Source organism: Solenopsis invicta, chromosome 1 (assembly GCF_016802725.1).
Source record: "Solenopsis invicta isolate M01_SB chromosome 1, UNIL_Sinv_3.0, whole genome shotgun sequence".
Classification (NCBI taxonomy): domain Eukaryota; kingdom Metazoa; phylum Arthropoda; class Insecta; order Hymenoptera; family Formicidae; genus Solenopsis; species Solenopsis invicta.
The window spans coordinates 9,835,814-9,850,407 of NC_052664.1; the positions used below are offsets into that span (position 1 = coordinate 9,835,814).

A 14,594-nucleotide genomic window follows, 5' to 3' on the forward strand; every position below is an offset into this window, starting at 1 on the left:
TTGTCGCAGAGATGGCCACTCGCTTAAACAATCGTCCGATTCGCTCCAACACGCGGATACAGCGTGTAAACTCGATTCTCCGTCCGTCCGCCGGCGGTCGGTGACTATTAATTACAGGGACACGCTCGGCCACCGCTCGGGAAACCGTGCCATCCCACGCTCACCGTTTCTCCCGTCCGCCCCTTCTCCCGTCAACCCGATTCTCTCGTGGTACCCGTGATTTTCCACCCTTGGGTCGGGGAAATGGGATACGAGGGCTGGCCGGCTGGCGGCCTGTGTATCGCGCGATTTCGCGTACCAAAAGGGTTGGGCGGCGGTGGCGGCGATGCGGCATTGACATCCAGCCACCTCCCCCCGGCCCCTGCCCCGGATCGGACTGCCTGGATCCAGCCGGAACGACGGTGCTGGCCACCTCGACAAATGTAATCTCGTCGGCAGCAGCGGCGCTTCTCTCCCTTGACAGCGAGTTCTCCGCGGATGACGAATGTTGTCATCGAGACGAGCTTTTCCCAAAAATGGACGTTAGATTAATTGGATCGGCGGCTTTGCCGTAAGCTCGAGAGCTCAAAATTGTTTGTAAATGTTGCCTTTGAACAAAGTACCCGAATAAAATCCTGAAGCTGACGTAATTCGCTACATATTTTTTTAAATACTCGTGAATACGTTTTAGTGGTTGATAGTTAATTTAATTTTGACGCGGACCGGAATATTATTGTCGAAGAAATTTATTTTCGCATTCAGCATCAGCATTTTCCGAATTCATTCCAAGCTATTTCAATGTTACGAAAATTACAAATATGTACTGTTTTCATCGGTTTTACGAGCAATAGAAATCTGATTATAAATAAGCAAAACACCAATTTCTTACGTCGTAAGAACGATGCACGCGGTATAATATGAAGATGCTCGATGGGGGTGAGATGTCAACGTCAGCCCTCGGTATGGACGCGCATGGCCGCGCTGGCCGGTTCAACGAATGTAATCTCGTCTCGCAGTGACGCTCCTGTGTTATGCTCTCTCTTCGAAAGAAAAAAAGGGGGCTCTTTCGATTCTTCGAGAATATACGTTGTGTGTTCAGTCTTACAATCTTCCCTGATCCAGTCCTTTCCGTAATATTGTTAATATTTCGCATAATTACTAAGTTGATTAAAAATATAGAAAGTCTTATACGCAAATTGTAAGAAAGATTAACACGTCAAGGAAAGTAATAAGTCGAAGGGAGATAAATTTGTTATTTTCTCGCGAATCGCTGACTGAGAGTTACGATTTTACGTCTCTCAAATCGCGACATGTAATTCCTGTTCTTGAATGAGAACCGCTGTCGGCATCCCGGAGCCAGTGGCGCGAGTAAACCAATAACGCGTCCGCCACGCCGGGTGCCAGATTCAAATCCGGCAGGGACCGAAACGGTATTCCACGACGAAACGGATAGCGGGGGCTCCGCAGGACATTTCAAATCCGTCTCCGCGTCCTGCGGGCTTTACTGGTTTGTCGAGCCATTGGCTCGATTCGGCAATTCCGCGCGCGTTCGACTTTCCCGCGAAAGAGGACGAACGCGATCGGTCGCCTACACAATTCCGCACATGTAAAACTGTTGCTCTTGCGCGTAATCTATTTAATTTAGCCATTTGCGACCGGCACCGTAAAAAGCAGACGGCACTTCCGACGGATTATTAAAGAGACTTGAAGACGAAAGTACATTGAGTAAAATTTTAAAAATTTAAAATCATGTAATAAAGTCAAGCTCGTGTAAATAATCAATAAAGAAGGCAAATAACAAAGGCCATGAAACTAAAAATTTATTACTAACATCAAGTATGGATTGAAGTAACGACTGAGAAAACTCTAAATCATTCCTCCTCTTATTTCCCAGAAATTTAACATTACATTGAGTTAATACTGATAAAAACATGATCTGTTTAAATAATTAAAGAAATAAAAATCCATAGTTTATACATTCAAAACCTTTTTCAATATAAAATCTAAAGTCTAAAAATAAATTCTTGAAATAAAATTCGCACGATCTTGTCTTGCAACTTGCATAGTTTAAACAATAGTGAATATACTTATTATTGATAATATCGGATTACTCTACATGTTTGTAGCATCATAAAATTGTTTTGTTTATATTTTTCTCTTTCATATTTTCCTCGTAGTGCGGCTAGAAACAAAATCGCTATAATGTAACCGAAAAACAGTACACCTCTCCGTAAGAACAGACAATAACTAATCTTCAACTACAATGTTGACTAACGTGTTTCGTGAATTTTTATCACATTTTTTTAAAATGTCTTAAAGTGGACAAAATAACGTCAAACACGCCAGATCAACTAATAAGGTGTTAAAGAAGCGTACAAAATGGGAGGGTTCAATTCTAGCTTTCTAATTTTATAAATTTAGTTGTTAAACACATAAAAATATATTTTATTGCTTAGTTTACCAATATATTCATAGTTAACTCCTCTACGGGGTCATGCTTGAATTCTGCTATCACTGTCTATACCTATGACTGTTTTGGAGCTAATTTCTCAGACGCATTATGTTGCAAAAACATTAATCAATACAAAATACGAAATAGTACTATAAAAACTGCTATACCAACTGATACAAGACGCTTTTTAGTTTGTATTCATGTTTTTAGTTTTATTTTTAGCTTTTATTTAAAAAAATATTACCTAAAAACAAAGTGGTATGCCAATATTAGTGACTTTCTTTTATAATTAAAAGTAAAAATATATACCGTAAAAAATTCATTGTCATAGACTGCAATACTTATTGTAATAAGAAATTTTGACGTATCGGGTAACAGATTAATTGCAACCACGTGTCTGCAATACCCATAATCAAAAAAATAAAATTTTAGAAAGCTTCTACAATAAAATCTTATTATAACGCAACAGATCCATACACAAGTATTTCGTTCGCATATACTTCAGCAACTCATGTCTTGATAATATTACATCTTAACAATTAGTAGAGAGCCGAGTGCAAGCAGTAAGTTTGAAACACACGAGGCGCAGATCTTCGAATTTTGCCTAACTAAATCGGACAAGATATATGTGCCGGGTAAAGTTGTTAGAGAGCAAGGTGAGAGCAAGGTGAAATCCGCAACAGGGAGAGCCTCGTTCCGGTGTCTTCGCAAAGGAAGTGGAAGGAGAAGGAAGAGACTCGCGAGAGGAAGGAGACCGAGATATTCGCCCGTTCCACAGGGTGTACGAAGCGTATCCAATTTGATGGCATTACAATAACGGGGGTAATGTCTGAGAATAATGAAATTTCCCCCAATCACCACAGCTCGCCTAGAATACGTTTCTTCGCTCCGTTCGTACCCTCCCTCATTCTCTCTCCCTCTTTCTCTCCTTTTTTCCCTTTCCTCTTCATCGAACTGAGGTCTTCCATCGTCTACCACACAGGCACACGGATGGACATGTACAGGCGGACTAGGGAAAATGAGTAGAAATGAGTAGAAACGTTTTCGAATCAATCCCGTTCGCGAGTTATTTCGCTCCCCATCGGAGAAAAGTCAAGGGATCCTGGAGTATTTCAGTTCGAGAAATGGATTCTGGTCAAAAGTTTTCACGAATGTGACAACAGTTGCGAAAATTCTTATGCACTCCCGCGACTCTCGATATTAGATAATGCGATCAAAATTCGGAACTATAATGGTGATTGTTTTAGAAATTCTTCTAATTTAAAAAAAATATGAAAAATAGTGAAAATTACAAGTAGCGTAAGTAAGTGAAAGAATATTTGTATTATATATGTATAAGATGAGCGCTGCTAAGATATAATATATCTGTTCTTAGAAGATTTAAAAATAGATTTTATGTAAATTATCATAAACGTAGAGAATTATAATTCTGTTATTATATGTTTTAGATAATAAAATTCTTGAATTTTATTCATTCTTACACATCGATTCAATCGCAATGAGAAACTTTATAATCGATTTTCAAACGAGTATTGGGGGAGTTTGAACGTGAGACCAGAATTCCTTTTTGACCGCACGCTGTTTTGTTCGTTCGACGCCTCGTTCCGCCTCAACGTGGGCGCAATAATTCTCGAGCGAACTGTACGTAATGGAATATTACACGGGCCATTAAAGAAACGTTAATCTTGCCCACAACAAGTTCAGAAGCGCTCGCAGGATGCTCAAACGCGGCCGGGATTACGCGCTTTGATCCTCCAACGCCCCGAAGGCGCGCACCGGAGTCCGCAGCCTCCTGTAATTTGTTAAAACGCGAAATTCTGTGACGTCGCTGTTTGTGTCGGCGTCTCGTTACCGCTTAAAAGTCACGCGGCCCCTTTGACGACTTGTTGTAAAACATATTTGTTGTTTAATATTAAATTGATCGTTTCTTCTGCCGTTTTTCATTAAATTTTCTTTTTACATTAAAAAAAGAAAAAAATAGTCAAAAAGATTTCAATTCCAGAATAGACAGAATGGATAAAAATACATTAAAGGCATGTCAATATGCAGAAACGTTACAGAGGATTACAAAATTAAATATTATATTTATATAATAACAATAATGAAGAGTAAATGAGAGAAAAAAATGACATATTTGTAACAAACAGAAAGCGCGCAAGATTTGGAAAAAAATTTTTTTTATAGAGAGCTTCATAAATCAAACAATTTATTATACTAATAAGAAAGATTAATTGATTCAAATAAATATGTTTTTAGTATTAATGAAATAATTTATTTACGTCAAACAAGTAAATATTTATTTGTAGTAAATATTACTAATTTGAAATAACTGTAAAACAGTTATTTGAATAATACAAGAAAAGGTGGTTTATTATGGGCCGTGTATTCTAGTTATTTGTATTATATCAGTTATTAGATGACAAATTCTAGTAATTATTTAATAAAATCATTTGTTAGCCTATCGTTACGTAGTGACTCGCAAAAGTGGTCTTACGCTTGCAATGCAAATGGCTCACGACTATCTCACGACGAATAATATATAGTTCATGTACACACTACGACACACGTTAAATCCAATTACATTATTTGAGAGCTACATAATAATAATAAGAAAGCCATAATAAATCCATTAATATATAATTATTGTATAATTTAAAATGCGCGCAAAAACAACTACAACGTATTGATATATTCAACAACAATAGTGTTATATTAATGTCAAACATTACATTATGGGGAGACTGAGGTTTTCATGACGTTAAAGCTTCTTTCGTCGCAACTTTCGTGAATTGTTTCAAACGAATCGTTTCAGTCCATCTTCCTCGACGTGGATACTAAAATTTTCGGGAAGGGGAAACGTGCTATGGAAAAAGCTGCGGATGAACTCTCGACGGCTTTCTTTCACGAGGGCGAGCCTTTGACATTTTTTTCTCGCGTCGATAAGAATGCTCTCTCGGTTCTATCATCATCCTTTCTGTCCTCCTTACCTCCCCTCCCAACCAGAGACTTTCTTTCGTAGCCTCTCCGTGAGGGTGACTCGTGTACACACACCTCACAGTGCTATTACGAAGGCGCGAGAGAGTACGTCAGCTAGCTCGGGCAAGGGAAGACGAGACGAGGACGAAAGAGACGCGGCAAGAGACGAGAAGAGACGGCGTAAGGCGGCGTGGGAGAGGGAGGGTAGAATTTAGCGACCCTCTTTCGCTTTTTACCCTAAGCGAGTCGAGAGCCCCTTAGCCACCGTTTATTGGACGCATGCAAATATCCATGGCAACGGCGGTGCCGTGCTGTATACGGGAAGAACTAACCCCTGCCGTCGAGAACGCCGAACGTGCCGGTATATAGGGGAACGGGGAGGTCCTTCAGGTCGGAAAACAAGGAAGAATAAAAAAAAAAGAGAGAGGGAAAGACGTTAGGGAATTTCCTTTTGATCCGCGCATCACTCGACCTCGAGCAATCTCATAATTGATTCTGTAGAAATCGGTACTCTTTCTCGGTCTGGAACTTCTTCGGCTGTTATCAAATGTTACGTGTTTCCGCTAGTCATCATATGTAATTTAAGTTTCCTGAGGTCTTCTGCGGATTACTTAGCTAGGAATCTGAAGATTTCGACTACTTTTGAGAGTTTATTTTTTCAACAAAGCTATCCAGATATATACACAGGTTAGACCGAGGCGAATCGGATCACAGAGCAAATTGGATTATTACACTGAGAAAAAAAAGTTTGTTAATTGAACTAAATGCGTTTAGTTGTTTATGAATTATTTAATTCAAGTATTATTTATTTGAGTCAAATACATGGTAATAATTTGAATGAATATCTGTACTTATCTCAACACGCATTTCTTTGAATCAACAAATGTTTGCTTGACAGCCCGTGACCGCCGCATTTAGTTGAATGAACTAATATCTTTTTAAATCAACAACTTTTTTTTCTCAGTGTATAAGTATGGAAATAGTTATTACTAGTTTTCTATTTTATACGATCTGTTTTATCACGTTAGTTAATACTTTCGCTTTTCCTTTGTAGCGGAAACAGAAGACAACAATTCGGTAGAGTAAAATCGCCCATTAGGTTTCTAATAAGGTAAGGCTGCTAATATCGCACCGGCTCCTAAATCACACCACCTCGCGTATAAATTCAACCACAGTACTTGTACACTCTTTCTGAAATTATTATATTTGGAAACTACATGACATTATTATATCATCATCTTGCATTGAACTCAACATGTTAAGAACAATAGAAATTTTGTTATTAATATTTATAGAAAAATCATAACTTTGCTGCTATTTTTCAACACATTTCGTAGCTTGATTGCAAAAAAGGTAAAATAAATAATTTAAATTTTAATAATTTGTAATGATCATAGTATTACATAAATTGGATTGACAAAGATCAAATAAATTCATTGTGTTCTTATTTGCAAATTAAATAAATAAAGTTTTACGAAATGCTTTAGTCTCCTAAATCGCACTATTGCTTTCGTGGTTACATATATAAAATCAAATATAATAATCATACAAAGCATTTTAACAGTATTGCCGTAATGTAGCAATGTTATTGCAATATTATTGAAAAGTTTTCAAAATGATGACATTGATGAAAATTATATTTAGTTTGCAGTTTAGTTTATCTTATCCAGTATCAATAAAATTATGCGCATTTAATGCATTTTTGTTCGAGAAGAAAAAATCTAACGGAAAAAGTATCGTTTTACACCGGAAAGAGTAATATTAACCTGTAGTGCGATTTAGAAGACCAGTTGCCTAAATCGCATTATTTGAAGGCTTTTTAAAAATCGTCATTAAAAAATTTATGGTAATACATAAAATTCTGAAAAAATAAATATCAAAAGAGGAATGTACTTTATTATGACGTAAGAAAATTCACGACTTTATTCTACTGATTCAGTGTCAGTCGATCAGCAGAGATCGTAAGTGCGCAAAGAAATTTTATCTCTCACGTAAGACCGCGATCTCAATTTTGTGAGTTTGTAACGAAAAGGCTTAATATGTTGTTTCAAAGAGTTTATTCATTTATTCTTATTTCTTTTAGATTATATTTCTTTTAAACTGGTGATTCACTTTGGTTCGAACATTGGGGGAAATCGGACAACTTCCCTTTCATGATTACTTCGTTGTGCAATAAGTATATTTATGCATTATTGTATTATATAAAATTCGAGCCAAAGATGTAAAGATTAAAAATTTATAGTAATACCAAATAACAAAATTGATTTATTATTTTTTACCTGTAAAGAAAAATTGATTCGCCTCGATCTATCTTAATTTTTGAGCTACAAGTGATTAAAAACCAACTTGTTGAATTTCACAGTTAAAAAAAACACACTTTTTGTATCCAATTTCCCGCGAATTTGTTTAGTTCCTCTTTATTCTTCAAACATTAGCAACTCGTGGAGTAATGTGCACATGAAAAAAAGTCTATTCATTAAACTATTACATATCTGAAGCTAAAAGAGAAGAATGTTATCGATCAATCTGCTGCTAAGAGCATTAGTATGCTCTTTACGCTGATAATTGATCAGTGATATGATACTTAAATGATAGACGCTCTATCGGTCCACGTGGAGTGCGATCACGAGACCGGAAGAATGACTCGTGCTGGGGGAGCAACAACGGCTCGTCGGGGCGGAACCGGTTAACGCCAAATCGTCCATCATTCGTTTGCGCGATTAACCGCCTCGTGTTAACAACATCGGCCGCGCCGCGACAAGGGGAGGAGTTTGTACGTCGTCCTGATCGCGCGCGCCCGCCCGAGTCCATCGGCTCGCATAAACATCCTCGGTACAACCAGCCGCCACCCCACGGAAAACTGATTTCCATCCCCCCATCCCGCGACTCGCGCTATCTATGTAAATGCGGTCCTGTTTTGTGTGAGTAGACAAAGCCCCCGTTGACAATACGCCTGCGCGTTTACAACCTCCACCCGTCAAGCCGAAAGTCAGGCTCCATTACGGCTATTTTGCGACGCGCTTTGTATTGTTGTCGCCGCCACCACCACCGCCGCTACCGTGCGTTGCGCGTCGCCGCGCGACTCTGACTTTTCCGCGAAAACTTCTGTCATTTAATGTCAGGCCGTAATCGGTTAACAATCACGAGCTTTAATTACGGATTAACGAAGATTGGACATTTGATGAATCTTTGCTGCATACGTACATGATCTTCGTTAACTGTTTTTGATATTCGCAACTGATTTGAAAATAACACGTAGCTACACCCAGACATTGATATAAAAACTTATTGTTAGTCTCATATGCTTTTCTTATTATAATATTAAAGTTTAATTGTAATCGTTAGATGTTTGAGAAGCCGAATTGTTTAAAGACAACGCATCAGATAAATATATCCCGTCTAATAGTCTATAATGATGAGCGCAGTGATCGTCTATTGACCACTATAGCGAGAATAATTTCATTAGTCCCTTATTCGACGAGTAACGGCAAGAGGAATCGTTGAATGAAATGTAGGCCGTACTTACGCTCGGAATGTTGTCGTTCGTACAAACGCCCTCCTGCAACAAGCGATCTCGGATCTCCCACGCGAAGATGGACGGGCACTCACTTTTATAGAGCGAAATCTTGTTGACGACCTCTGCCGTTGCCACGCGCGGTTTGCTGCCGCCGATGGCCCTGGGCCTTATAGATCCGGTCTCATAGTACCTACAACAATAATAATTTGCGGTACAATGCGGTAAGAATACGTGGAAACGCTCAGATCGCTACGAGAAAACGAAATCATATGCCTATCCCTCTAAGCATGCTATCACGGTCTACGCATATCACGGCCTAAACGGAGCCGTATAATGGATGCAGAGCTGATGTTGAACAATATACTTTGATTGCCTTTTATGCAACACATGCTGAATATAATCAAATGTTGAACTGGCCCACTTATACTTTCTCTTAACTGTTTACTCACACTCCATTGTATATAATATTTTGCGTAATGTTCTTTTACTTCTTGAAACTTTTCAAAACTACACGCTACATTTACGCAAGACAGGTTAGTACGAAGTCTCGTATTTCATGCTACGCGATTTGAGTTTCTTGCTTGCTTGTTTAGAATATAGGAGGAGGTTGCCGAAATCGCATCGGCTCTTAATTCGTATCACCTCGTCTAAAAATTTAATCGCTGTACTTGTACAGTTTCTATGGGATTATTTGAGAATTACATAGGACTGCCATGATACTTTGCTATACTCGAGACATTAGGCACAATAGGAATTTTATTATTTATGTTCATAGAGAAATCTTATTACAGCTATTTTTCAACATTTTATGCTGAATTGTAGATAAGGTAAACAATTTGTTAGGTTTCAATGATTTGTAATGATCGTAACAGCGTTAGAATTAGATTAATAGAATTAAAAGTTTCTTTCCGCTCTTGTTTGTAAATTGGATAAAACACAAATTTATGAAATGTTTTAGTTTCCTAAATCGCACTACAATATTGCCTAGATCGCGATTTTAATTAATGTAATATAAATGATTGTTTATTTTTTTAACAAACAAAAAATGGCCAAAAGAGAATATGGAAATAGTATCAAGAAACTATGAATCCTGTACAGCGATTTTGGCAAAGACTGCAGTATTTTTCTACTGGAAAAAGTTTAGCCACGCGTTTCTTTGATAGCAGTGTACTTTGTGCTAGAAAACAATACAAATATAACATCGCGAAAATCTACCAGCAGTATTAATTATAATTATGGTACTGGACCAGTGCTATAATTTAATATTAATCCACATATTGAGATAGTACCGTAACATTGTTATTATTAATCCAGTTGATTACAGAATCAGTATTGAAATATGATATCTATTTTTCGATACATAAGCTGTACCTCGCCAAGATTGGTTTAATATATTTGATTCTCCCTACAGAGACAAATTTATAATAGCAACTATGAAAGTGACAACTATACAAGTTTTATATACATATAAAGAATTAATGTACATAGTTCAATAAACTAAAATTTTAGTTGCAATAATTATAAAGTAGTTTGTATCACTTCATTACGCAATAATATTATGCAATTACTACGTTATAGTAAAACAGTACTACTATAATTGCGTAGACATTATACAAATGAATTATGATAATTTTTTCCAGTTTACGTATGGCCGATTTAGTATACATATAATTGGAATAATTATGATATCTGCAGTGGAGCAGTAATATAAGAACGTAAGTACTAGGAATGAGAACGAAAGATCTTTAATTTGAATTTCAGTGGGTTCAATTTCTTTGTCACCTACATTTGTATACTATTTTTCTATAGCTCATCCCACAATTTACTACAAATAGCTAATATTACTATATTTCCTCTAGTTCGTATAATTTATCATTGTTACAACTTTGTATTATAATACAATGTTGAGGTCACAATTTTGAATCACTATTTGTTCACAAATTTATAATTGCTGGAACGATTTTGTTCTCTGAGTGTATAAAAAAAAAGTAATGTATTTTATTATAATAATTTTATTATAATGTAAAGGATTTTAAAATATTCTTCACGATTTCTGAGTTATAAGCCTTCATGTGAAAAGTGATTAGCGATTTCGGCAACTTTCACCTATAAGTGTAGCGATTTAGTTACTGAGAACGCGCAGGCACGCGCGTCACCAAACGGAACAAGCAATATTGCAACCAACCTGCCGAGGATCTTGGAGACACAGCCGTTGCTGACCTGCAGTATCCTGGAGATGTCGCATGGCCGCGCGCCCGAATGCGCGAGCTCGACGATCTTTTGCCGCGTCGAGTCCGGAAGTGGCCGACCGCCGACGAAGACACCTCCCAGCTGGTTCACCCCGCTGTGCCCTGAGAACGATAAAAGTTATATATACGGTTATTCGTCACTTAACAGTTTCGAGAACTAGGTAACAACAAATCGCGGTGCAACAGATTGCCGCTAGCAACAAGTTACGATAACAACAAATTGTCTCTCCCTCGAATTATTGCCGCTTCTCGATCTCTTCCTCTTTCATCGCGCGCGCGACGTTTGCGTAAGGGGTGTGGAAAATTCAAACGCTCCACCGCCTCCGGAGACTTTTTCGCATTTCAGCGAACAATACCGCTGTCGCCATAGATCATGTATTTTCCCTCCTCTCGTCCGCGGAGACTCACCCCCGGAAACCCGAGAGGAGAGGAGAAGACCGCGGCGGGCTCTTTCTTTCTTTCTTTCCTCGGCGAAGGGAGAGCGATGGGGAGGCGGAGGACGAGCGCAGGGGGTTGGCCGCGAGCGTTGTAACGTCAGCGAATCCCATCGTAGATAATCTTCGACTCATTGTGCCAGTGACAAGGCAGGCACATACGCCGCCGGTGCGGGATACTCGCGAGGAACGCTAGGCCGGTGTGTGTTTCCTCGCGCAGATATTTTATATTCCCGCGACCGCGCCGCGCGCGAAAGCCGTATCCGAAGGTGACACTTAGATTGGAGCGCCACGCCCTAATTTTTTCGGGTAGAAATTCCGTCGTCTTCAGGAGAAAAGTAGAATGGAAATAAGACGCGGAAAATAGATGAGTGCTGTTATATACACGCGATAACACAGACGGTTAAATATAAAAACGCATTAGGTACAATGCGTTGCATTGATGCCTGGGGTACCGATTTTAAAGACGTTACTTTCTTGGTTATTTTTACGTTCATGATCGAATGCTGCATCAACGATCACCGTAGCATTCGATCATGAACGTAAAAATAACCAAGAAAGAAACGTGGTCCCTAAAATCAAACCAGGCATCAATGCAACGCTATATATTGGTATATATAAAAAAAAAATTTTGTATTTGCAAAATGCTTGATATTTAATGTATTGCGGTTAGAGTTTAAAGTAATTCCTCAAACCTATCATTTTATTGTATTTGAATTATATCAACATGAAAATGAAATGACTAGTCGTCGGTAAGTAATTATTAAAATCGTTATAATTTTTATAGTCTCCAGATTGAATCACAATTTTAATTTCTATACATTGCTAAAAGAAAAACGGAGGTTAAGAAATATAGGATGATGAGATATCATAACATCTCATAAAATGCGCGTTGAATTCTGAACCATTAAAATTATTTCGTTATAGTCTATTTAGACATTATGGATCAGTTGCTGGTCATTAGAGAGAGTGTTTCACTGCGTTTTTATAAAAGCTCAGGATTTCAGTTTTTGTAAGAAGTAGCGATTTTTGCAGGTGTATACTCTTTACATAATTTTACGAGGTATATTAAATATTAATTTTTTTAATTTTAGTTTAGTTTGAAAGCCTTGAATGTGGCTTTCAATTCAAATAATATAAATAAATTTAATATGTGCTGTGATACGTGTATGAATGGCATTTAAAATTATATCATGTAGTGAAAGAGGTTGTGAGATAGTCGTAGGCCACTTACGAGTACATTACGAGTGTAAAGCCGTAATCATACTAGACATTGAGATTGAGATTGGATTGTGACTTAACCGATATGAAGGAAGAAGGCAAACCTCAAGCTTAATTAATTTTGCTCTAATTGGTCAAATTCGAATTTAATCGCAATCTTAATCCTTAATCTGATTACGGCTTTAGACCACTCTTGCGATTTACAATCTTCTAGTGGACGTTACATAAATGCTTACTAGCAGCAAAGAAATTATTTTAAAGTTATTTTTTGAGCCAAAAATATTATTTCAAATAATAATTTTTTTTAATTAAAAGATATTTTATAAAATGTTTATATTATAACTTTGTTTTGTCATGTTTTGTCGCAATTATTAGTATGTAAGCTCTACAAAAGGTCATTAATGTATTTTTTATAATTAAAAGTGCCTTTTATGACCCTTACTTGTCAGTACTCCACGACTCTTCAGCTATCTCACAAATGTATTTCTTTTCTCTTCAATAAATTGTAAATTACATTTATTCTAGGTATATACTCAATAAACTTCTACCTGTAGAGTAGATTAATATAATGGCTGCACTGGATAGAATGGCTATGGTTAAACTGGTATTATTAAGAATTTTGCCGCGTTAACATTTACTGAATTATTAAAAAAAAAAAAAAAAAAAAATTTTATTACCTCCTTCTTTCTTTTACATATAATTTATCAGACCAAATATATTTTCTTAAATATTAATAACAATATTTAAATAATTATGAAAAAAACACAAGTTTTCTGACATGACAACATATAACACTGTAACTTTTTATAATTATTATATAAGTCACGTTACATTGAATGTAGTTATTCATTGGCAATTACAGAGCAAAGGATTAATGTGCCTTTACGTTGTACAATAATATACAGAACTATTTTCATATGAAAACTTTCCTAATATTAAATCTCCTGATAAGAACAAAAAATCATACTGAAAACAAGAGTTTGATAATAATAATAATAATAATGATAAAGCTTTGGTAAAATTATTTTAATAATAAGTTTGATTAATATAACCAAATGTTTAGTAATAATAGTAATAATAGTTAATATTCAGTGATTCCATTAATAGCATCCAAATGTAATAATATAGTAACTTATCGGTTATTAAATGGTCACCGAACGATTACTATTAAATATTATTAAATACTTGGTTATATTAACTGTTTAATTAGTAACTATCATCTAGACTGAATTATTTCAACTAAACTTTTTTCAGTGCATACCCGCCTATAATAAAGACGCCGATTGAGGACCATCAAACAGAATGAAGTACATTTTGAGCGTGGATGTAGCTTTCGATCGCGAGGAGACGGTACGTTAGGGAAGGTAACATCGGTTGTCAAAAATTTCTCGTCGACGCTAATTCGGCGCGTCGGCCGGCACACACCCGGAGGGTTATAAGGGAGATTTACGAGCGTGCGCGATTGACGCGAAAAGGGGGCTCACGGTCGATTGACTTTCGAAAATGGGCCTGGCGCGAGAATCGCGAGCCATTTCTCGCGTATATCTACGTCATGAATGGGTCCTTCCTTGTTCGAAAGAGACTCTATTCCACGCGTGACACGTACACGTACACATATGTACGCGCGTGTGCAAATATACCTATGTAATCCATCATAGTTCACGAATTAACGAAGGCGTCTTTTTAATAAGTTATACCGCTCGTTTCGCTTCTCTATTAGATTGCTGCGCGAAACAAGCGTAAGGAACGTGGAAGCGGTGAAAGCG

General features: G+C 37.2%; 1 protein-coding gene across 5 annotated transcripts in view; it reads right to left on the reverse strand.

Annotated features, from left to right (window-relative positions):
* Positions 1-14,594, reverse strand: part of LOC105199542 (paired box protein Pax-6) — a 146,255-nt gene that overhangs the window by 96,240 nt on the left and 35,421 nt on the right. For 4 of the 5 annotated variants that reach the window (XR_003269194.2, XM_026139003.2, XM_026139001.2 and 1 more), the window contains exons 3-4: positions 11,110-11,275; positions 8,934-9,117 (exon numbers count right to left, since the gene is read on the reverse strand). Coding sequence is in view for 4 of the 5 variants with exons in the window: in XM_026139003.2 (XP_025994788.1) it covers positions 8,934-9,117; positions 11,110-11,275 (350 nt within the window). In the remaining variant the exon portion in view is untranslated. The remainder of the gene's footprint in view (positions 1-8,933; positions 9,118-11,109; positions 11,276-14,594) is intronic. The other variant, XM_026139002.2, reaches the window with a different exon arrangement.